General features: G+C 34.5%; 2 protein-coding genes across 8 annotated transcripts in view; both read right to left on the bottom strand.

Annotated features, from left to right (window-relative positions):
* Positions 1-11: 11 nt before the first annotated feature.
* On the bottom strand, positions 12-19,720 carry LOC119834880 (atrial natriuretic peptide-converting enzyme). Its single transcript, XM_038359398.1, has 12 exons — positions 19,463-19,720; positions 9,654-9,846; positions 8,523-8,730; positions 4,954-5,107; positions 4,135-4,395; positions 3,623-3,806; positions 2,995-3,210; positions 2,147-2,342; positions 1,872-2,062; positions 1,457-1,635; positions 641-1,006; positions 12-549 (listed from the first exon to the last, which is right to left on the bottom strand). The coding sequence occupies exons 1-12, from the start codon at positions 19,526-19,528 to the stop codon at positions 364-366; spliced, it is 2,400 nt and encodes a 799-aa protein (XP_038215326.1). The 5' UTR covers positions 19,529-19,720; the 3' UTR covers positions 12-363.
* Positions 19,721-20,053: 333 nt separating this feature from the next.
* The window catches only part of LOC119835303 (phosphatase and actin regulator 4), a 39,717-nt gene continuing 34,008 nt past the window's right edge, over positions 20,054-25,762 (bottom strand). For all 7 annotated transcript variants that reach the window (XM_038360045.1, XM_038360047.1, XM_038360049.1 and 4 more), the window contains 4 exons: positions 24,879-25,006; positions 24,610-24,749; positions 23,955-24,091; positions 20,054-23,108 (listed from right to left, as the gene is read on the bottom strand). In XM_038360045.1, coding sequence (XP_038215973.1) covers positions 23,093-23,108; positions 23,955-24,091; positions 24,610-24,749; positions 24,879-25,006 — 421 coding nt within the window. In that variant the 3' untranslated portion in view covers positions 20,054-23,092. The remainder of the gene's footprint in view (positions 23,109-23,954; positions 24,092-24,609; positions 24,750-24,878; positions 25,007-25,762) is intronic.

The raw sequence follows: 25,762 nt of genomic DNA, 5'->3' as shown, positions 1-25,762 counted from the left end.
GAAACAAAATATAACACAACAGACCAATTTATTTTTGTTTTGGCATAATTAAATAAAAAAATTATTTACATGATGATTTTATGTACTATACATACAATATCTACCAATTTACATTACAACTTATCTTAAAAGAGAACTATACACATTAATTCTAAAAAATCCTATCTAGGTACTTATTTTTTTTAAATACTAAGAGAGAAGAGTATTATGTAAGATTTATGTTAGAAGTTTCATTTATATTTTCCAACAAAATTGGACTTATATAGATCAATACTAATTTTGTTTAGTCATAGATATATCTATCCTAACATTGGACATTTTAATTCAACCAGTCTTAAACACAATAGCGCTTTGGAATATGGGTCACCTGGAAGAATTGGAAATCGTTTTTCGAATCCAGTCTACATGTGACGTCACAGAGTCATAGATGCGAGGTCTTCCTAGACCAATCTTCGAGCAGGCAATTCGCCATGCGCTCACTCCTATTAATGACCAACGTTTAGAAATATCATCAAAACACATCATTGAACTGCCAGCATATTCTTCCTCCTGAAACGAATAGTACCATATTTTATGTAGTTTAAAATTATATTCAAGAAAAAGTATAATAATATTCACGAAAAAGTAGCAAAATTCATACATCACAGTCATCTTGATCGTAGAGGGGCTCTGCACATATTCCATTGCCAGTAGCTATACTGACATTTTCACATGTATTCATAGAAGTCGTAACAACATGGACTCTTTGTAATTGATCTCTATTTCTCGTCCAACCAAGGGTATTGCAGATGCTATTATTGTTAGCTTTGAAACCGTTTTCAGGCAGGCAGGCAGGGCGCACAAAATCTGTCATTTCGACAGGTTCCTCTAACCGTACTAATGCAAGCATACTGCCTTCTACTGGAGATCGAATCATGCCTACAATTCGCCGTTCTTGTTGCCATGGCGTCGTACTCTGAATACGAACGGTGCCTAATCTAGCTGTCCATTCAGCTTTTGGTTGACCCTGCAATTATAAAATTATTTTAGATAGATTATTTATTAGAGTTTTAGTTTTGGAGATTTATTGGAGTCACGACTTTTTTTTAATATATATTTTATGTAGGTAGGTTATAGGAATATTTGTTCTATACGTGTGTATGGATGATACTGAATTCCACCTAAATGTCTCTACAGAGTTTTATGAAGCTTTTTATTTGCCTATGAACACGCGCGAAGACGTGGCAAACGCTCTTTTACTACTATAGACACGAGAGTTTGTAAGATCACTGTTGGCTAACACACAGGCTACATTTAAGCTGGGTATCTCCCGAGTGAGTCCACAGGTTTTAACTAGTTAGCATTGATATATATGTTATCACATCTTATCTTATGACTACACCCTAATATAAAATATGGTGTTTGCTGAGACCTGTGTATTACGCATGCTTGAAAAAGGTGGAAATGTAATTGATACCTGGAAGCACGAAGCAGTGGTGACGAGCCACGAGGCATGGACAAGCACAGCGTCGCACGCGTGCACGTGCGAGCGCAGCAGCGCGGCGTGCCACGGCCAGTCGCCGGGCTGTGCCGACCGAGTCAATTCTTCCACACCACTCTCCGCTTTTGCTCCACGCGCTGACGGCATACCGCATTCTGACAACACCAAATTTATTTCAGTTATATATTATGGGTATTTGTATCCTATCTTATGAATTCTAATAATACGATTAACTTTTTGAGGATAGATGTATGTTAATAAATAAATGTCTATTTCTCTTTTTTATAAAAGTAAATCGAATCTGAAAAACAATTCGCAGAGATAGATGTAACCTGCTAGGTTCTCAGGTTAAAATAAAAAAACAAGGACATTGTTGTTATAGATATCTTACCTAATTGATCGCAAATAACTTTGATTACTCTCTTCTCAGGACATTCTGTTCTTACAAATGATATTTCCGCAGCAGTAGGATCAACTATTTCCACGTACTCGGGTGAAGGCCTTGCTGCCTTTCTACCTAGTATATCCTCTTCTTCAAAATCTTCTTCACCATCTGGTACGGCCTCCGCTATAACAGCAGTTCTGATAACACGAATATGATCTTAGTACATTTATAATTCCATTTTATTGGTTACAATTAAAATTTCATTACTATTAGGTATTTACTTGAATGTTAGAGAAGTACACAAGGAAGTAGCAACACTCATTAAAGCGCGTTTGTCATTTTCATAAGGCGCTGCACAAATTTTGCCAAAATGTCCTCTTTCCGCCCACACTGCGTAACCACCTCGACTTCGTATCGAACCCAACGTTGTTTCGCTATTCTCCCTTTTCCACGAAGAGAGCGAACGAGACACCCATACTGAAAGCATATCCAAAACTTAGTATTATATTATGTAAATTGAAACGAAACAATGTAATTTATTTATTTCTTTACACTTTATTGTGCTGGCATACATAACACATGCTTAAAATAAATGACTTAAAACTAAACCAGCATAGCGGGCGGCCTTATCACTAAAGAGTGATATCTTCCAGGCAACCAACTGTGAGTAAGTAATATATAAAGAAGGAGGTAGTTTTAAAGTACATAAATACCGGAATATACTCATATAAACGTATTATATAACATACATACGTACATATAAATAAAATAAATATAAATTCAAATACAAATATGTATTAGTAAAAGATATGAATTTAAACCTTAACTTTATTGGTAAACTAATAATAAAACACTAGAAAGAGTGAAAAAAAAAAACTAAAAGTAAGAAAGTATACTTAAATTACAATAAAATAAAATAAAATAAAAAGAGATAAAACAAATAACATTTATATTAATTTCTCATCGCCTAAACCATCAATCATTCATCAATCATTTATTTATCTGTATTTTATTTATCAAAGAGTTTGTTTAATTACTAAACAAATCACATGTTTAAATTTATTTTGTGCCATTTGGAATAAATAACAAAAGAGCAAAAATAAGCTCAATAAGCTATAAAATATCTTACGGCAGCCCGCTTCGTCGCTCCCATCAGCACAGTCAGGTGTCCCGTCGCAGCGCAGATGCGGCGGCAGGCAGCGCGCCTGCAACGCGCAGCGCAGGCTGCCCGCGCCCGCCGCCGCGCAGTGCGAGCAGCTGCGCTCGTCCGACGCGTCCGCGCAGTCCGGGACGCCGTCACACGCCCGACGCGATAACGCCAACCGTTGCAAACTACCGTGACAATCTGATGATATTTTTAATGAACTGTTTTTATTTTTTGTGTTTAATCCATCCGTATTATGTATACCTCGGTAGAGTTAACATTTTCTTCTTTATTATTTATTTCTTACTAGCTGCGCCCCGCGGTTTCACCCGCGTAAGTCCGTATCCCGTAGGAATAGCCAGTTGTCCAGCTGCCTACACACCAAATTTCATTGCAATCGGTTCAGCAGTTTTTGCGTGAAAGAGCAACAAACACACACACATCCTTACAAACTTTCGCATTTATAATATTAGTAGGATTATTTTATATTTCAATATTTTTACAATAATTATGAGGAATCTTGTGTAAAAATATTAGGGTTTGTGACGTTCACCAATTTTATAGTGAAGGTAAAATGTATGGAGGTCAACATAGAAACCCATAGAATACTAACCTGGTTCTGGAGCACACGAACCAGGGCCAAAATAATCGGGAAAGCGTGCGCAGTCAAAGTGTGGACGCAGTCGTTCGGGCATGCGGTCACCGCAACCAGCGTGGAAAGCGCGGCAATATGCGCGGCACGGGTATATCATACGTCCTTCTTCACATCGGGGTTGCAGCATTTGGCATACGAAATCCTGTTATAAATAGGAATGCTTCTACTTATTATTTTTTTAATTCGTATCGATAATCACATTTATTAAACGCAATGACTGGCAAATTGTTTTATAACAAAAAACGCAATGTAAGCAGATATTGATTTATGGCAATATGATATTATTTATTCTATTTCTATTTATATTTTTCTCTTTTATCTATGCTACTTTTTGGAGTTCCGTACATTATGTAGTTTGAATGCGAATTCTTATGAAAATTGATCCTTATATTATATTGATATTAGGGAATACCCATTCTCCTTAGTAAAAAAAGTAAAAAGTGGAGAAATGTGATTAAAAATCGTCTTACTTGAGCAAGGTGTGAACATTCCGCATCCAATAATTCTCTGAAAGCCACAAGGTCACGCAACAAGTTGTCTTTGGAGACATGACCGACTAGATTTGGATAAGTTGTGATATTGTAGGGCAGATGCTTGCACAAGGATAACGCCAGCGGGGAACACTCTCTAACTTCCTCCACAATATCAAATACGACGGGCTCCGTTGTAGGCAACTCGGTTGTTGTAGTTTCACTTTCTTTCAGCGCTTCGGACGATATTACCGAACTTTCCTAGAAACGAGCTCACATTTATTAATACGTCGTTTAAATCAAAGCGAATAATTTCATTTAAAAGTTAGTATATATCATATATTAGTAATTTAATTGATTTCATCTATTCTACTTCATCAGTCTTATTAATTATTTGCATTACCAGCAGTAACAGTGAACCCAAAGATCTTCAGCAGTATAAGTCACAATTTATTCAATATTCTTAATTCATTAGCCAAAAATTTTCTTACGTAGGTACTTATTATTTACATAAATAAAATAATACATAAAAATTGCAATAAAAAAATATAAAGATATATACTTTCTACTCCTTCTTAGAAGAAAAAGTATAAATAAATTATACTGTGAACAGTTATTCCCAAGATAATCTGACCAATTAGAAAACGTTTCAAACTTGTTTTTGAGGTTTTCATATCATGTTAATGAGACCAACACTTGAGGTTTTATAAATAAAACACTTCACTTTTACTGTATTTACTGTGTACACTAAAGTAGTTTTACTTTTATTTGTATGTAAATTATCTTATTTGTTAAATTCACAATCATTTAAAATTTTACCTCAATATGAAGCGTCTCTGGTATAGCTCCGAGAGACGTGAAGTATGGCGTAAGTAATGCTTGAGACATCACTTCTATTACTTCAGACGTACTGACAGCAGTGAATATGGGTTCAAAGGACACCTCAAAGTGAATTCTGGTACCTTCATCAGCGCTGTAAAAATATTAAAATGATAATTGAGCAATATAAATTTTTATTATATACAATTGTTTCCTACGACTGGATGAGGAGAATAATATTTACTCAAATATTATTACGACAAAAATTTGAGCTTATATAGAATTTTAGAGTTTCTGTTTTCACTTATCGAATATGATGAATGCTTGAGAGCTAGCAACTGATAAATATTCTTTTCTCGTACCGATAATATGACACATTGTACTTTGTGATATTGACTTGAGAAAGTTAATGCGTGTTCAGATTTCTAAGCTCTGAACTTTCTATGCAGTCCGTGTTGTTAAACCGCATTCAAGGTTATAAGCCCTTTCTTTCGGTGGCCTGCTTTACAATACACCGATTGCGGAATTGTCTGCAAAGAATACTAAAATTGATCTCATTTTTTAAGTAGACTGAGCCATTTCCCACGTTTTTCTTTTTGTATAAGTTAAGTAGATACTAAAAAAAATATTTTCCTCCGTTGAAATTATTTTGTGAAATTTCCTTACCTATAGTTTAGCAATTTCATAAAACAATTTTGAATTGACTGATTAGTTATGGGTACACTATTTTCATGTAACTCATGGTAGCGGAATTCAAGATACTTTCCTGGCATGTAAGATTTAGTACAGTGGTGGCTCAGTGGTGAGAACCTCGGACTTCAAAATCGATAAGTCGAGGTTCGAGACCGGGCGAGCGTGCAGGAAATAAATTGATTTTTCAATTTATCTGCACATGTGGATAACATCACCACTGCTTAAAACGGTGAAGGAAAACATCATGAGGAAACTGGCATGTCCAAGAATCAAAAGTTCGACGACATGTGACATCTGCCAACCCGCACTTGGCCAGCGTGGTGGATTATGGCCTGAACCCTCATAGGAGGCCTGTGTCCCAGCAGTGGGAACATATATGGGCTGATGATGATGATGATGATGATGTAAGATTTACCTACACACCTATGCCAAAAAACTATTTTATTTATATAGATAGCTATCTACCCAAAAATTTGAACAGTCTCCCTTTTAATATTCGAATGTCTTGTACTTACTTACATTAAATTAATATAAACTATCAACTTATATTGAAAAATATTACATTGTTTGCAAGAACTTATTTTTTTTTCTCAAATGAATTTATCATGCAACCAAATTCTCAACGAATAAATCATCTAATTACGCTGACTTATATTTAATTCGTATGCACATACATAATCTTAATTATGAGACGTGATGAGATCATGTAAGTATATAAATTAGAATCGACATGTATAAGACAGATAAGCAGTAAGAAAGATCAATATCTAGCATTCATGTATTCGGAACTTTTATACTTAATGGCCCTGTAACACGCTCCATCTCAGCTTGTGAGACCGTGAAAGCGAACTTTCTCCAATTTAAATTACCATGTCAGTACGTGCAATACTTGTAAGATTTTAATTTGGCTAAGGTCATTTTTATCGTTATCACGTAATGAAACTGAAACTTTCTTGAAGATAAAAGTTTAGAACAACAGGCAGTAGGGCTTAATATTGCCTCAAGAATATTGACTGAATAGGTATTAATATTGCCAATTTGTACTATTTAAAAACATTTATGTTATTACATAATTAAATAATTGTAGATTTGACATACGTAAGCCAATCAATGCAAAAAAGTAATTTTTTCATAGATGCAATATTACCTAATTAGGTACCTATTTATGTCATATTATTTCCTCAAGTTATATGATTTGCAATGTAATTTTGTGCCTGGATAAGACACATGTGATTATGTGAAATCTATTATGTCTTGATTATAGGTTGGTTTGTTATGCAAGTACGTAGACGACAAAATTTAACTAAAATCGTGACGCGTATTTACTTCTCGGTCTATTGCGTTACAATTAATATTGGACAATACTTATCTAAGGCTATTGGTTGGTTTATAAATAGATCGTTAACAAAGACGTGAAGTACTTGAATTCTTATATATAATTCTTATAAATAAAAATGAATCGCCAAATGCTAAGCGTAAACTCGAAAACAGTTTGACTAATTCGGTTAACTTTTTAAAGGTATTTGAAGATTCTATAAAGAGATAAACGTACCACGGGTGAAGCCGGGGCGGACCGTCGGATAACGTCTCAAGTACAGTCTACTCATGAGATTTGATTGACTATGATAAATTTTACGTCTGATGCAAGTAATATTCAGGTACCTACATAAATAAATCTTAATAAGGTATACCTGAGTAGTACGTTCGTAATGCGCACTCAGAGAAAATTTTACACTAAATTTTCTTGTGAAAGTTCTATATTACGTGATTAAGTACACCTAGTAACTAGTAGGTACCTACGTATATTCAGGTTACCATATTGTATTAAAGAAAACTCACTAACAATTCCGTTTATGCATTAAAATTGTATAATGTATTATTTCATATCGAAAGTAGTTTACCATGACCATGAACAAAACTTTAGGTCAAGTTTTAATTATATCACGCACATAACCGAGCTGACCCCAACACTCAGTAATTTGCATTCGTAATGCTTTTCTGATAACTCATAAGTGAAGCGATTTTGCAAGAAACGCGTATGTTATTATGATTTGTGTAGTAACTCACACATATGGCACAAGTGCGAAGTAAATTAAGTTACATTTAACTTTTCCGGTTCTTTAGACTTAGATAGACTTTAATTTTAAACGGTTTCTCATTATCTTTTAGAATCACTGTATATTTATAGTTCTAGTTTAATTATTTATCCGATTATTGGAAAAACTCAATTGGACATTGGATATACAACAAGCAAATAGAATTACAAAATTAGGAGCAAGAGTCGTGGCCTAAGATTTAATTGAGTCGGTTTTATCGTTATAAACCATTGCTTTGAGTCAATAAAGATGAAAGGATACGCTTTTCTTTTATTAATCCGTTGAATCAATTCTTAAAGTAAACAACGACATATGTGCATTTTGCGTGATTTATAAATATATACCATTACTATAGTGATAATGATGAAATATTTATGTTGGTTCAATTGTGAATACGTTCTGTCCTACTTCAATAAAAACAGTTTCGTAACGAAACGTAATTTGTTTCGATTCACTTCGTGTTGCAGATTTAATCCGTTGACTTGATAAATAAATACCATTTTTTGAATTTAGAAAGGTTTGCATTTTTGAACCCCAATGTTTTACTTGAACTTTCCATGATTGCTGATTTACGTGCACCAACATGTTATAAAAAAGAAGTAGTTTAATAGATTAGAAATTTAATAGATGTTATTATACGTATAAACCTTCCTCTTGAATCACTTTATCTATTTAAAAAAACCCATCAAAATCCGTTGCGTAGTATTAAAGATTTAAGCATACGTAGAGATATAGGGACAGAGAAAGTGACTTTGTTTTATACTATGTAGTGATACTTACTTATCCAAAGCGAGAATATCAGCATCCATGAAGCATGAGCGTAGTTCCGAACTACTGTAAACATCATGCAACATTTGTTGCATCTGTGACTCTCTCGTACTGTTGTCCTTGACATCCATGCTGAGGTCCTCGCGCGGACCCCACGATGACACTATGAATGAACCTCTAAATGTCTGCCGATTCAATGGATCTCCGAAAAGGAACATATCTGTAAGAAATTTATTTTGACATTGTATAATCTCAAACTAAGTACTTACCTATAATCTAAATATGCGTAAAAAATCTTAATTTGATGTGTTTCTTTAAATGTTTTTTTTTTATGATTTAAAGTAAGTAAATTTAATATTTTTTGCCATTCTCATTCCCAATATGTCTGCTCGTTGGTTTATGTATAACTGGGCATGTGGGTGGGTAGATATCGTCGTGTCATGTAACATAGATGGAAATGTGTAGAAAGTAAATGATTCAGATGTTATCCCAGATTCATCTGAGATCAAAACATCGCAAGTATCGTGCACTTGTTACAGCGAATGCAAGGCCGATGGCTTGGCCTTTTCCTTTGGTGACGGGCGTAACTTAAATGTCGCGAGTAGACTCTGAGAATATGCTGATATTGTATAAATTTAATTACAATGGCATTTAATTACCATTAAACGATCAAAATAAGCTCGAATTAAATACAGAACATTAGAGGTTTTTTCACAAAGAGCTTTTGCAGTATTATGTGATAATTGAAATTCTCTCATATTCTTTTATTTATTATAATTGTCTCTTTTATTGTAAATATTTTTATAGCGTAGTCAAGTCAGTCAAGTAGACCTCTCTATAAATATCTTTATTTTATACAGTATTGCAGAAGTTTTTTTTTTTTATTGCCAATCAGTTTATATACTCGTATGAGCTCATATTATAGCCTTGAATCTCTGTCATAACAATTTTTTACAAGATCTATGGAGGGAGATAAAGTACCTAAGCATAAAGCACGGAATCGATCAATAATAAATACATCGAAGCGAGTGACACTGTATATCGTCAATTGAACTTCCTTCATTCCAAACCTATTTAAATTTTAATTATTTGTTTATTCCTAAAATGTTTTATGCATGAAAGCACAATAATAATGGTACCAACGGCCGAGGTAGACGGCGACTGCAGCCAGCAGGATCAGCACAAGTAACGCAGCGAGTGCAGCACAGCACCCCCGGCACGGCCGGCTCAGCTTGCGGCGGGTGAACCGGATGTCGCTGCTCACTGACATGGTAGACTCCGGGGGCCGGTGCGATCGACATCGCCGCTGCCCATTTCTCGACCACCCATATCCCAGCTACAAAAAAGAAGGTACATAAACATTAAATAGCGATGATTATATTAATTTATCAAGATATATTTTAAGTGAAATTAACGAAATAAGAACTAAATCTCACATGATAAAGATATGAGTCAATTTACAAACAGTTTAATAAAAAATGCAGAGAAGATAAATTTTAATTGAAACAAAATTACATCATAGCCCTCTTATACAAAAAAATATGCATCCCTTGTTTCATTTAATCTAAAACACTTTAACTACCAGGCTGTTAAGTTTCATACTATCGTTATTATGGCAGGTTTAACTGCGAAAGGATCGCATTTTCTAATGGAAGACCGGTAATTACTGCAAGCTATGTACCTTCGATAGGTTAATCAAGTAAGTACTACAACAACTCCTCATTCGTATTTAATAAAAATTAAATTTCATCGAAATCAAAAAATAACAAATATTGAAGAGTCTGGTCGTGTTTTATGACAATCTATTTGCTAGTTTTAGCGCATTCCACTTTTTAAATTTAAATTTAATATTGCTGTAAATGTAACTTAGAATATCGTTTATAAGAAAATACACAAAGATATATAGCAAGTAGTCGATAAATAACGTTAAAATGACTAATTTATTCACTACGGAAACTTTCACAACTTTTAAGGACTATCTAAAGCTAATAAACTCAGATACATATTTCAAACGGATGTTGTGTGCTCGTTTAGAACGTGTTTCGCTGTTTAAATTTAACGCGTATTCTTCAATGTATTACAAGATGATTCATATTTAATGTCAATAGTTTTACATGGTAATAAAAAATGGAAAAAAACGACATAGGCTAGGTATATAACATTAGTAAGTTCTAATGAGGAAACGATATAACTTCACAACTCCACAATACGGAAATTTTTTTCAACCTGAACCTTATCGTCGCTATATTATGCGAAAAAGCTAAATTCTTGGCACTCAGCCAGAAGAAAGTCCCCAAGTTTAGCCATGGACCCATTTTCGCTGAACACGAGTGTTTTCAAATTTGATAGAGTTCAAACTCAATATATGTTTGCATATAAGGCATACATATAATATATACATACATATGTATAGTATATGGCTTGTTGGTTCTTAGGTATTAACGTAAATAAGTACCAATATACAACTTGTCTATTAAGAAATATACTAAATTTACATCAAACTTTTCCTTTACTCCTTACTTATCCACGTTTATTACGAAAAAAATATTACGAAAAGAAAAACTGTAAGTGCACTATTATATTACAGATTTACTACTATATCAAAGTTAAATATACAAAAGATTGGTGTATACCAGCAATCTCATTTTGTAAGTGGTCAACTTCCTGAAGGCTAATTAACCGCAAATAAATAAATAAGAGTTTTCTGTACAAAAGAGCGACACGCTTCATCTCTGTCAGTGTTACTTAACAATTAATACGTAATCTTCTGAAACTGTTACAAGTAAGTAAAAATTATGTGGACCAGAGCATTCCGATTTATATAGTGTAATAAAATGTAATAGCTTAATAAAAACGATGTATTAAACGAAATAACATATATAATAATATGTATACTTTATTAGTTTGCACATACATTTTATAAAGTTTTCTCTTTACGTAGTTCAGTGAAACAAAGTGTAAAGGAATGATGTAAAATATTTATTTGATATTCCTTCAAACAATACAGATGCGTATTTAACATTTACATGAAATATAGTATTAAGTAGACAGGCAAGGCATGAATGGTTCTTCAGCAAAAGATTGGTAAGTCAACAGCTTTAATATACCTTAACGATGAAAGCTTAGCTCCCTACCGAGTTTCAATGTATATGTATAAATTTGTAATTATCGCTATCTAAATATTTTTATTGGGTCGATTTGACTGTATAAACATGGATAAGTTTTATTCTAGAATCCAGAATAATCCGTACTTTAGTACAATACAATTTTAGTCACGCCATATTTTGAAATATCGATATTAAGATAAACTATCCTCTAGTATTCTATACTGAAACCTTTAGGGGATTGGTAGTTACTATTATAAATGCCAAGCACACGAAATTGGTGGAGTTGCGTCAACGCTCGCCATAGGCCAACATTCCATCAAATAAGTCAAACCTGGGTCATTGTAGTACTCTAGTTCCTATGAAACGTAGCTATTAACCGCTGATTATTTTTATCCAATAACCTTCTCTATGCTAGAAACGTACGAAAAGTGGTTATTTTATTTTAGAAGAAATTTTGTTTCATATAAAGATTAATTTGCATTATTCTTGTAGTGATAGTGAATGCTTATAATGCTTATGTTCCTAACAGCTTAGGCTCCCTTGGTGGAAAAGTTAATTTAGGTCCTTAATTTCAATAACTGGCAATGCCAAAATAAATCACAGACTAGAACTGATTAGGTTCACCTTCTTGTATATGACGAAACAGGTAGACGTAACAGTAGGTACTTATTTCAAATCTTTACAGATATGCTATAAATGTTAATCGTACTTTAATTACATCTACCTACGTATTTCTACGCTATAAAAGTCGACGTGTGCAAATTGCACCTGCAGTGACCCACTTCGGATCACGTTTTTTCTTTTAGTATTGACATCAAAATACTATCGGTCGTGTTTTTCTCTGGTTTTATATTGAGAACTCCGTCGGCAGTAATGCGAACGCCCTCACTTTCAACCAGAGTGAATTCGCTACAGCTGTTCGTTTTCAAAAGGTTTTTGACTTTTTCAACGAACCGTATATAAAAAGCGACCTCATTCATATGAAATTCAGCAGAAGTACTCGAGGTTTTCTAGAATTCTGGTATAATTAATTCAAAATTATTCAAACAACATTTAGAAGCTATGTGATATATTGTTCATGAAAATACCTAATTACAATTTTAATATGTAAAACTTATCATTGAAATTACTTTATGATAATAAAGAATAAACAATACACAATTTTTATTTGAGTTAAAATCATTGAAATATGTGTAAATATATTATATAATCATTTGCATTCTTAATGAAACATCGTAAGTGCTAGACACACATTCGTTCTATCAAGCTAGTAGCTTGTGTGTAGTTACTAATTAAAAGCTAGATCTCCAGACATGGAGCGATACGTTTTATCTACTATTCTTACTCAATCTATTGTTGTGACAATTACTACCGGACTTTTTATCACATCTATCTAGAAATATCTATTGACTTCCTTGAAACTTCTATAAATACTAGCTGCACCCGGCAAACGCTGTTCTGCCTTACTCTTATCATTTAGGAGTATGAAAAATAGATGTTGGCCGATTCTCATAGATACCGGATAAGCATAAAAAATTTCATCAAAATCGGTGAAGCCGTTTCGGAGGAGTATGGCAACGAAAACTGTGACACGATAATTTTATATATTAGATATTTCTGAACATATTACTATTTATAATTAGATACACAAGTAGTAGATAATTATAAGTTACTAAAGATTATTTGAAGATTTGCGAAATCGTATTAAATTTTGTCCCTTTGTTAGCGTTTGAATTAGTGAGTAAACACCAATCACTAAATTTTTTTAGCTAAGTATATTTATTTACCCTACCTGCCTACCTAAAACCTAATGAGGAAGGAGCTATGCCATTAACTTATAATTTTGTGATCACAGAAGTCAATCAAATAATTCATCCGCTTTCATAATGGTCGTTAGATCTAAGTTAGGTAGGTATATAGGTGGCAATAAATAAGGACATGTATAGAAGCAACACCGACCTGTCCGGTTGTATGTAGGTACTAAGACTCCGCACGTTGACCTCGCGGACTTGTAGTTACATTACTGTATAATAATTATGTTTTCAATACAAGTGTTGTAGATGAGAACGAGGAAAGACCGCCCCTAATGCTCAACAGAACATGTACAAGAAAAAAAATTTCTGAAGATCTAATAAACGTACGATATATCGTTCCTCTCAAGTATGGGTAAGTTTTATTATATATACCCATAACCTACATGATAGTTGATTACTTTGGTGAAATTTGATTAAAGCGAGCCGAATTTGCTTATGGAATACTCTTACTCATGTTCCTTTTTCTATAATTGTGTCTGTATAAATGTGAGTATAAGGCTAATTTCTTGAAAATTTAATAACACTGCACAAGATATAAATTAAAGACGTAATTAAATTATCATATACTATTTGCCGTCGTTACGTACCGTTTCATTACTCTAAATAATTAATGGAATTAAATCAACAATTGAAAAGTAAAATTGTTTACCGCTTTTTTATTTCTAAAAAAAGCCCCAGCGAACATAGATTACATACTGTACATATATTACTTACACGGTATGTAAATTTACCTAATAAGATGCGTCATATCAAGATTCTTTCACGTTCTTCAAATTTTTCAAATAAACATAGAGCGTTATCTGCTTTATAGAAAAAACAGTTCATAACTAAATACTTTAGATTTATTTTGAAACGAAACTTAGGTTACCAACCTAACTATACTCTTGTAACTACATATTATTATCTGTGGTATAGCCTAAGATAATTTTCCCAACAAATTATTAAAAAGCTTAACGCGGGCTATCCTAGAAATTGATATTAAGAAAATATGACATGCTTTGCATATGTATGTGTGTATATACACCCTGTTTTTCCATTGCATCAATGGTTAGCTTTTTAGATTTTATCCTTATAACTGACTCATACGAAAAATGCGATAAACGTTCAGGGTATGAGATTTGGTAAGCGAATTTTCGGAAATCATTCTTTCGTTTTCAAAGGTAATGAAATTCTTTGGATAAAATTTTCTATCCACAGTATTAAGAATTCCTTCAAGGCGTTATTACTACATTCCACCATATAGATAAATATATATATTTCAACATGTGTGTTTATGCTTACGACACTTTCATATCATATCTAAGCATAATTCAGATCGACCGCGATTTCTGATCTGTTGCGGAGGAATTGTATTTCATCGAGTTGATGAATGAGAATTGTAATCAGATCTTAGTCGCGGTTCTTAACAAACTATTTTGTAAGAGATTATATTTCTAGAGGCTATGGAATAATTAAACGCACTGCATTGTGGTTTTACGTGATTAACGCACTTACAAACAGACAAACAGAAAAAACTTACCAACCATTGTTTTGAGATCTACTTATGATACATCCATATTACATAGCAATAATCTTATCTTTTCTATCTTATCAACCTTATTTTTATATCTATACTTCCCGCCCGCGGCTTTGCCCGCATAGTCGCAGGATCGATTTCCTCGCATGTTCCCGTTCCCGTGGGATTTCCGCGATAAAAACTTACTAAGTCCGTCTCCTGGTTCTAAGTTACCTCTGCACGAAAATTTGTGTCAAATCGGTTAATTGGATAATCCGTTCTTAAGTTATAAATGGTGTAAGTAACACCACTTTCTTTTATTTACATCTAAATATTTATAACTCAAAGGTGACTGACTGACACTGGACGGATTGAGCTAATATTTGGCATGCAGATAGATTTTATAACGTAGGCATTTGAAAAATCTACCCCCAAGTCCTCGATATGACATTAAACTATTATGCACTTGGATATTTCAAGTGTAAAAAGCTCACTAGGGCTGCGAGGTAGTATCTCGTGAAGGTCTAGTGGGTAAAGTGACATCAGCGCAAGATGTTTACTTAGAGCGGCAGCGGAGGAGTGCCTTTAGGGTACCTACCAACGGTGACGTTCACAAGCCGAGTCAGCAGGCTCATTGCACACTCATCAACACGCACTGGACCAGCGCGATGGGTTATTAATTGTCCAAACCTCTTCACTCGTATAACATGTTTAATGACTGAGGGAAGAGAGGCCTTTGCCTAGCAGTGGGACAGTCATGGCTGATTAATAATAATAATCGCCCCAAGGGGCATAAAATAGGGGGCAAAAGTTTGTTCCATGCAAATTTATTAAGAGCGCGCGGGCAAAGCTGCGGGCAACAGCTGGTTAAAAATACATGTATGTTTCATCATAATAATTACTTTTCCACTTAATCTCTAATCTATTGCTTAATCTCACCAATACGATACAAAATAAAATTGAGAGTAAATATTTAAAACTAAACTAATAACGAAATCGTGACATCTATTCGAATGATGAGAAAAATGTCCATGAACTTTACAAATTTGTTCACCTTGCAGCTAGCTTGTTGCTTTATCTAGACACAGGTAGGTTAATATGGATGTATACCTACGTTAATGAATTAAAACAGCAATAAGTATCGACATCTTTACATGATGGAGTTAAATTTACCATGATTGACTTATTATAAATTATAGAAGCGTCTTTCTGACGTCTTTATCAGACATAATCTGTACTGATATTTCAAAGAGAAAAGATTTTTATGTATTTTTATATACTTATTTTTATTTTATGCTTTCACACAAAAAATACTGGACGATTTCCAAAATTCTTTCACCATTAGAAAGCTGCCACTACACTGAGTAACATATATATGTAACACGGGTGAAGCCAGGGAGAACAGTTTGTATTATGATAAGTTAAGAGGTCTTAATGAGTAATATTAATACGTAACTTGAAGTACATTAAAAATCTCACTAAGATCTTTTTGTCTGTTGAAAATGTTCAAAACGAGCTGAGAACAGATTGCATTAAAAATGTTTATCAGGCAATTTTAGTAAAACACCCAGCTACCTGCGATCATCTTCAACTTATTTGAAAGTCTTTTGAACTTTTCATTGCAATTCTATGAATCTGTTAATGCGATCTGAATGCAAAAGAACTAACACGGTTGTGGTCAGCGGGCAGCGCGGCGACCCGGATCGCGGATCACATGGCCGCTCGCCCGTTAGCAGCCACTGACTCCACTGACACACTTACCCGACTCTATGTGACTTACCAAAATAAACAAAATGGAAAATCAATCACAACAAGTGTTTTGTACGATTGTAGGTAGAGCAATTTATTGTAAGCCAAGTATAGCCTCCGAAGGTTGCCTTCCTTGCAATGTGGGCTGAAATGAAGAGCTCAGTCGTTTAAAACAATTTATCGTTTTAATAGCAGTACAAAGCCTCATTGTAGAAGGTGTGCTTATACCATATTTGGCATGTAAGGTCATGTTTATGAGAGCTTAGAAGCGCATGAGAAATTTATTGCATGTTTTATCAATCCCAAATAAGCTTTGATGATAATCTACCTAAATTCGGAACTAAATTTATGGGTCAACATTTGTTAAAAACGAACAGTTTAACCACGATTAATGACTTCTGTTAGTTAAAGACGTCGCCAATTCTTTTATTTCATTGTTTAGATATGTATAAATACATCAATAGCTATATTTTATCGAATAATATTTTATAAAAGTGTCTTAGTCTTATAAAATTGATATCGGTAACGTATAAAGTAGGCAAAGATAGCTAGGGTTGCTTGAGTGAGAGGTAGTTAGTACAAGGACAAACAACTAAAGTTGCTTTGAGTTTTAAATTTCCTGCTTGAGAAAGAATGTGCGATTAATACATTAATTATTAAAAGGGGAATGAGTATAATGGTAATTTCAATAGCAATTTAGTCATTTGTTATGCCTGCCTTATTGTATTCATGGATAACAACTGTGCAAATTAGGTAAAACGCGTTTGAAGTTTATGAGATTATTTTGTTCGATGATAAAGCAAATAAAATGGATACATTTGTAAGTGTGATATTTATTGTTATTTGGTAGAGGATTGGTGATAAGATAGGTTGTAGAATTACAATGATCATGTCCATTTCTAATGTGCCCAAATAGGCTTTTCATCGTAAAAGTTGAGTAGTATTCGCAAATAGTCAACATCTATTGGTGTATCAAATCTGTTTAAAAACATTTAGGTATATAACTGTGTGATAGGAAATTATGAAGCAATTAAATATGAAATTTTATTTTCATTCAAAATATATTCAGTATAGAAAACTATTAATGATTATTAGGTACAACTATTTTAAGAAAATTCTTATTATCTATTTTTTTCATATTTTTTGATTTTGCTATTTTTCATACGATAAATTAACACTATCCGCGGTCTCTGACAAAAGGTTGTTGGACTTTTAATGTAGAAATTTAATTGTTATACGTGTGATGTGAATATATGTACTAGAGTCAAACAAAAGTTGCGATGTCTTATAATTTAATATCCTCTTTTTTATTAATACACATTTTGTATTGTATTTGTATGCTCCTATAAGCCTATCTAAACGGACAAATTTATTTCAAATTTTGTACACTCATCAAAGATCGTCAACAACACAATAATTTCATTTGTTTATCTTACTAGCTGCGCCCCGCGGTTTCATAGCGTAAGTCTGTATCCCGTAAGAATATCGGGATAAAAAGTATCTATGTGTTATTACAGTTGTCCAGCTATGTACATACCAAATATATTGCAATCGGTTCAGTAGTCTTTGCGTGAAAGAGTAACAAACATACATACACATACACATACATCTATCCTCACAAACTTTCGCATCTGAATAGGATCGCCAAATAATTTTCTTGTGTATAGTCTGTATAAGAACAAGTGAGACAATTTAGTTGTTTCTATCATTAAAGTGTGTATTTTTTTATTCTATATTTTTGCTTCTTTGAACTAGATACATTTATTTTTATTAAAATTTAAACTAGTATCTCAATAAGATTTAGATCGGAAAAAAGAACAAAAGAAATCTGTCTTTGTGACTCAAGAATTGCCGTCTAACGCAGCTTTGTAATGGTGAATCTTAATTCAATCAACAAAAGCTCAAAAAATTTTTCCTTAATATAATGCTATATAGCGATATAATTATATAAAGAATTGCCCTGTCACTTCATAATACTGTAGGTAATTAGTGAAATCATTTCCATGATCGGATGAGTGCTTCCGGTGATGACCCCTTAATAATACAAAGTTAGAATAGTAGCAATTGAGAACGTATTTAGTAACTATTAGTAGTAAGCAGAGATCTGTGGTAGTAGTAAAAGTTTACAATATATGGGTATGTTGGTGTAGGTAATTAATTATATTTTTATTTATTTTCCTACTATAAAAATGGACTAAGATTTTATTAATAGGCTATAACATCTTTTCCTGTAGCTTTCCAGTCACACTGCAAGCTCGAATAAACACTTTTACAACTAGAAGTAGGACCTACAAATAAAACTTCGCTATGTATGTTTCATCTCTAACTTTCGATCAAACTAAAGCCATTTCAGGTGAAAAGCAATGAATAGACAAACAGACAGAACATCATTTATTAGATAAAACTATTCTATGAACCTACTTCTTATACCATCTACTTAAGTGTCTTCGATTAAATGAAATGAAAACAATATTCATAAATGTAAGGAAAGCGCGCAAAATTGTGTTAAATAATAAAAGCTCGATCGCGATATGTACGATGTACGATGCGTTCACGTGCAACAGGTAAGTATAAGGAAACGTTAAAGCCGTTTTTCGCCTTATATTGATGAATAATCAAAAAGTACAAAGAAGAGAAAGTGCTGATTGTTCAGTTAAGAAAAAGTGTCGCGCAAGTTAATGAGTATACAGTATACACCCCATTGAATGAGCTTTCCATTCATACCGACATGTTAATCACATGCGCGGCATAAATGAATCCTAACAATGGATATTAATAAGATCTCACCTCTGACTCCCAATTGTCTTTCACGGTTCGCGGCTTACTCTCCTTCATGCTTCCAGAGAACGTCATTATCGTCCCGTTCACTGCACTGGCGCCTTCAGTTTGAGGCTTAGAACACTGATCACAGTTCACGAGCGCGGCTATCAATTTACTTAATTATGGCATCGTAATGTGAAATGTAAACATTGCGCGCGGGAACCCTAAGCGACGCTCGGAGATGCGGCTGCGTGCGCGGGCCGGCGCGGAGTGAGGCCGGAGGCGCCGCGGCCCGCGCTAACGGGCACGCACTACAGTTAACTTTCTCTTTAGTTAGCGCCATAACTTGTACGCCATCGAAAGTCTCCACAACCTCAGGAACTCGGGTCAAAGCCTCCATTAATATTCCATTACTTTTATAGAAACTGCGACTTGCCACTTAATCACGCGAGTCTATCATTTAGATAGGTTGCATTGTTCATGTGCGTAATAAATTTTTATATTGAGGTATATTGCTCTTACGGCGCATTAAATTAGCGTTTATTGTTAACGTTCCAAAAAATGTATATAGAACGAGTCAGGTGGTGTTTATGTTCAGTGAAAATTAAAACAAAATAGGATACTAAGGAATGTTTATGATTGAAAAACAATCGAGTATAAAATTTAATGTATAATCGTAGTATTTACAAACTTATTGTTATATAAAACAAATAATTGTATGGCTATCATTATACATACTAATTATTACAACATGTCATTAATAATTTATACAAGATTAAAAAATAAAAGCAACAGTAAAACGATTACTGAAGTAAGCATTTCTCATTCCCTCAACAGCACATCAGTTACTCGCGATATAAGAGGAAATTAAAGAGATTCCATAATTTACATCGTTTAAAATTATATTACACAGATACAAATAAAGAATGTTTATCGATAAAATTTATAAAGTTTATACATTATTAATTCCAACTATCAATTTCGTCGTAGTATTTACATTACTTGACACTGAGAATTTTGTTGCGCTCACTATCTAAAATGTATCGACAGCCCCAGTACAAAAGTTTGCGAACGTTACGTCTATTACAAGGTAAACAACTTAAAAAGAAAAACACAAACCGATATAATAATGGTAATTGACAGCACCATGTTGCATTCATAAAATAATCATTTAGAAATGTACACAAATTAAGAATTCGTGTGCTAAAATAATATTAAAAAAAAAACTTATAATATTTTAAGAGTAGTCTTATCACATTTATGGTAAATAAGTATGTGCTTACATACTACTAAGTGATGTGAATCCATACCGGTGGCCGCACTGGCCCGATTGACAACGACACATTTCACCGATAGCAACCTGTGCGCTAGTACATGAATTTCATTAAACTTTAGATCTTTGGAAATCTGAACGTCTTATAATAATATCGATAAACACCTACAATTTACCTATATATTATTATTATTCATTATTGCGAACCTAACAAAATCGTATAGAAAAATAAGTCGTCATTTTGGCTTCCACTTTACCCTAAATGGAATGGCGTCAAGAGTAACCATTATATTAACATTTCCGTTAATCTTTCTGCTGTAAAACGTACTGCGTTACATCGAACTATTGTTATCCGGTACTTACGCGCTACAGTAAGAACGATTCTCTTATATTCGATTGATACAAAACGAACGATTGATTAATTACTTATAAATGACAATGTCTTTAGAATATTTTATAAAAATATGTGCTCACAAAGTTTAACCACGTTAATATATTTTGGAAGCATTGCTACTCGATAACACAATCGGCTTTTGAACGAACTCCATGTTAACCTCATAAATGAATAGTTTTACATGAAAATTAAACAATAATTACTCATCCTCAAAACCAAATCACAATATAACAAAGTCGATAGCATTATTGCTTGTTGGCCAAAATAAGCTTCACAAAGCGTTACCGTTTATAAAATATAATAAATAAGAGAATTTATATTAAACAGAAGTAATCTCGAAGGCATTAATGATTTAACAGCTACGTTTTTAAAGTTTTAATTTTCTTTTTTTTTTGTTATTTTATACTTATTCCATTACCGAATAGTTCGTTCAACGTTTGAATTACCTAAACTATACCTAAGCTAGAGCGACTGATGAATAACAATTTGTTCCCGCCGAAGTTTCTAGTGTTGTAAGCCGAAGATAACGAAACTCTGTTGTGACAAACGAGCGTTCCAATGCGTGCAACCAATTGATCTCACCTACGATTCACTATACATCCAATTTAATTTACATTAAGAAACTAATATAACAGGTTACAGCGCAGCTTTGCACCAACGCCGAAATGCAGAAAATATCGTTTTTTTTTAAATAAGAAACCAAAGTATGAACTTTCAATTGACGTCATCGAAAAGCCCGTTTACCAATTCTATATTTTTGCTGTTGTTGCTTTTTTATTCAGCATTGTGCAATTCTTTATAATGTATTATTATAATTTACATTCTGGTTACGAATCTCAACCACGAAAACAACTCATTTTAAAACAAACAAAACCGTATAACAACAATGTCGAAAAACGTATTTAATATAGAATTGCCCATACATGAAACTACTTTTTGATCGTACATATATAATTTACGATATTTAAAAACTATGAGTCCGTGAGCGCTACCTTGCAAAATTTCTTATATTATCGATTAATTTTTACGTAAATACCTCAACATTTGAGCTCTCGGGTAAAATAAATACGTGAACATTTGGACATCTTGAATGTTGTTCTTTATTTGGCAAACATTTTTATTTTATTTCATATTGTGTTTAAACTCTAACGGAAGTGTATGGCAGTAGTGGCCTAAGCGTCACGTGAGCTCTTTAAACCGCCTCATATATATTCAAAAAGCTCGTCAGAACAATACGTATCGACCGAATTTATACAAACAATTGTGATCAAAAAAAAAACAGCTGTGAATCAAGAAATATATATAACACTCGAATCTAGCATAATGACTACGTAGGTATAAGCTAGCGTAACAAACATCACATTCCTACAGAACTCCCTACGATGGATCATCTCACATTTGAACTAAAAAATTCGTAATTCTCACAGAGCTTCATAAACTCAAGAATCTCTCGACCACAATAATCAGTATCACTAACCTTTCACGAAGGTCAATTTAAAGAATGTATAGGTACGCTTAAGATATGCGAACTTAATATAAAAAAAAATTACAATAATCATAATAAATTGTACTGGACATATCTACGATATAATAATAATATTAATAATGATTTATTAAAAGTGGGCATCGCACACGCGGGACGTTCACAAACAACGAAACGTAACTCGAAAACGATCGTACAACGTAAGTTTAGAATGATCAACACTTTACCGTCGCGTCGCGTTAAGTTATTGCATGCGAATCTTCCTAAGGTGGGAAGAAGTCAATATAAATACATTAGAATCACAGGTAAGTGTCGCGGCACGCCTCCACTCGCCCGGGCCGCCGGCCCGTAGCCGCCGTAGCCGCTACAGCCGCCGGCCCGTAGCCGCGGGCTGCGCGCGTGGCCGCCGTAGCCGCTATAGCCGCCCGTGGCCGCCGTAGCCGCCCCGGGCCACATTTAGCCGCGTGCTCCCTCTCCTCTCACCGCTCCGGGGATAAGGCACAGCCGTCATGGTCTATGGAACCTGCGATCCAAAACGTCAAATTTAGAAAAGTCACTACTTTATATTCATACGCAACGGATGTTGCTTTAATACAATGGATTTAAGTATGGTTATGTAGCTTTTAAGACAAAGATATCTTACACTATATTTTTTATACTCGTATTTGCAATATCATATTAGAAACTTAAAAAGAAAAACAGTATCTTTTTCGCGGCTCTATTACCGATGTGATCAGAAAATTTCTCAATCCATTCTCTAGAGATAATTTTTCGCAAAAGAGTCTTGTACGCAAGATATAATGACTATCTTGCTCCTACGGTTTGTTCGAGACAATCTAGGTTCGAGGATAGCGATATAGGTAGCGATTAAAAGGGTTCACTAGCAGAGCTTCCAGCTAACTAGCTCACTAGAGATTTCTTGATGTATGTGTCGTGTGATTTTTTTTTAGGTCATCCTCGGCAATGGAGCTGGTGAGTTGCCTACCTACTTGGAGAGGTGTAAGGTCAATTGCAGACCTTACGCCTCAACAAACGGATTGCCGACAATAAATTGAAAGGGATTAAGAAAGGATTCAAGAAAGGAATAAAGGAAAGGACTGGGCAGGGTAAGGAGAAGGATATAGGCCTCCGGATCCCCCATTCACCGAACGAAACACAGCAGCATGCTACTATTTCACACCGGTCTTCTGTCGGGGTGTGGTACTTCCCCAGTGCGAGCTGGCCTAATTCGTGCCGAACCATGCTCCACACATACAAAATCGCCAACGCACCACTAAAGAGCTAGCTGGCGTTTCGATGTGTGTGTCGCGCAAAGTGCGAAAGTGTAGGTGCGTGTAGTGTGGTGGTGCGGTGGTGCGGTGGTACACACCTAGTGAGGTGCTTGCTGTCCTCGTGCACGGCCATCTCGGAGCTCTTGAACTCGTTGAGCTCGCGGCGGATGGCGGCCTTGTCGCGCGGCGTGAGGCGCGTCCACGGCTTGTCCGCGCGCCGGTCGTAGTCGTGCGCCTGCACAGTGCACATACGTCTTATTTAGCATACACGATGCGACTTTTTATCGATTGAGTCTTATCCCAATGTATATAAAATTACGTGCCGCGATGGACTCGCTAAACTAATCAACCGATTTTAAGGAATTTCGCACACCATGTACATTCTGATTCATCTCAAAAGATAAGATAGTTTATATATATGAACGTCTACCCGGGCGGAGCCGGGTAGGTATATTGCTTCTGTTTTTGCAAGAAGAAGATATATGGAAATTTTAGCATTTTTTCTGTTATTTTCAATTTAAGGCTTGGCTATTTAAAGTTGGACTGAAACCTAACATTTTCATAGTAATATTATTGAGATCTCAATTCTTCAGAACATAGATATTCAAATAGCATACCTATCCATACAATCGTATAGCAGTAAATAAACAGTTTGTTTATGTAACAGTACAGATCGTCACAAGTGTAAAGTCCAAACCTAGAGACTGGTCAGTACCGTAACAATGCCACGCTGTGCTCTAAAAATAAACGTACTTGAGTGACTTCAATGTAGTCGCTGAATCGAATAATTTTCTTTTCCTTGAGCTCATCGACGGTGGGCCGAAAGCTGAGCTTGCGTAAAAGATACCGTTTCTTCTCTTCCTTTTGTTTTTTCTCCTCAGCTGGCGACTGACCTATGACAGAAAAATCGCATTAACATCTTACTTTTTAAACATAAATGCGTAATATCAGTATTATTCAAGTTCTATATAAACACATACACATAAATAAAATATAAATATAGTACATATAAATATGCTTACTCTTGAGAATGTTCCTTTCTACGAGTTCCTCAGCAGTGGGCCGCATGGACAAACGGCGTATAAGGCGCGCCCCTATCGCCTCCCACGACTCTTGCCTTTCGTGTTCACTCTGCACCACCAGAATATTTCTGCGCACACCATACACAATACACATAACAATTACTCATCATTTAAATATATCAATACGTTTTACATCGACCTAATAATCTATATAGAGTCACGCTGCACCAGCGGCAAAACAAATTCGTCCCACTTATCTACGCGCACTGGCGACCGCTCGCCGATATAAAATTTGCCAAAGATCTCTCGAGGCCGAAAACATGTTAATAATGTACGATTAACACAAACTCTTGGCTAAATCCCAAAAATTCGAAACCAAAACTCGCGTAAATTAATTAACTACGGCAATATGTAGACTTGAGATATCTATCGTCACTGGAGATCACTCAGTACTCAGGTGCGTCACGGAAGCGCTTCCAAATCATACTCGAAATTTTTCAACGAATACTATCTTACTACAAATGTCTCTTGCATAATACAAACAATGCTCGTGCCAAGAAACAGCAGCAGGAAGTTAGGAAAAAAGGAGAGCCCGTATGACGTTACGAACTAAAATAAAACTCCCAGGCAGTAGCTGTCAGCACTCATTGCTCGCGTAGTGTATATACTTTATATTATGTGAGGCGAGCGACGATCAATTAGCGATCTACAACCACTTTAAAACAAACTATTTATATCTCACGAGTTCTAATGTTGATAAAGTAGGAATTAATTCTGAATACAAGATCAGAAAACCAATCTTTAAGTCACCCAAATTTCCCCTTTTCTATGAAGATTTTACGCAATTGTACTTCAAATGAAATTACAGAAAGAAAGAGCTTGCT

This window comes from Zerene cesonia, chromosome 20 (genome assembly GCF_012273895.1).
Source record: "Zerene cesonia ecotype Mississippi chromosome 20, Zerene_cesonia_1.1, whole genome shotgun sequence".
In the NCBI taxonomy this organism is placed as follows: domain Eukaryota; kingdom Metazoa; phylum Arthropoda; class Insecta; order Lepidoptera; family Pieridae; genus Zerene; species Zerene cesonia.
The sequence above is the reverse complement of the archived record's forward strand: the minus strand, read 5'-3'. Positions and strand labels throughout refer to the sequence as shown.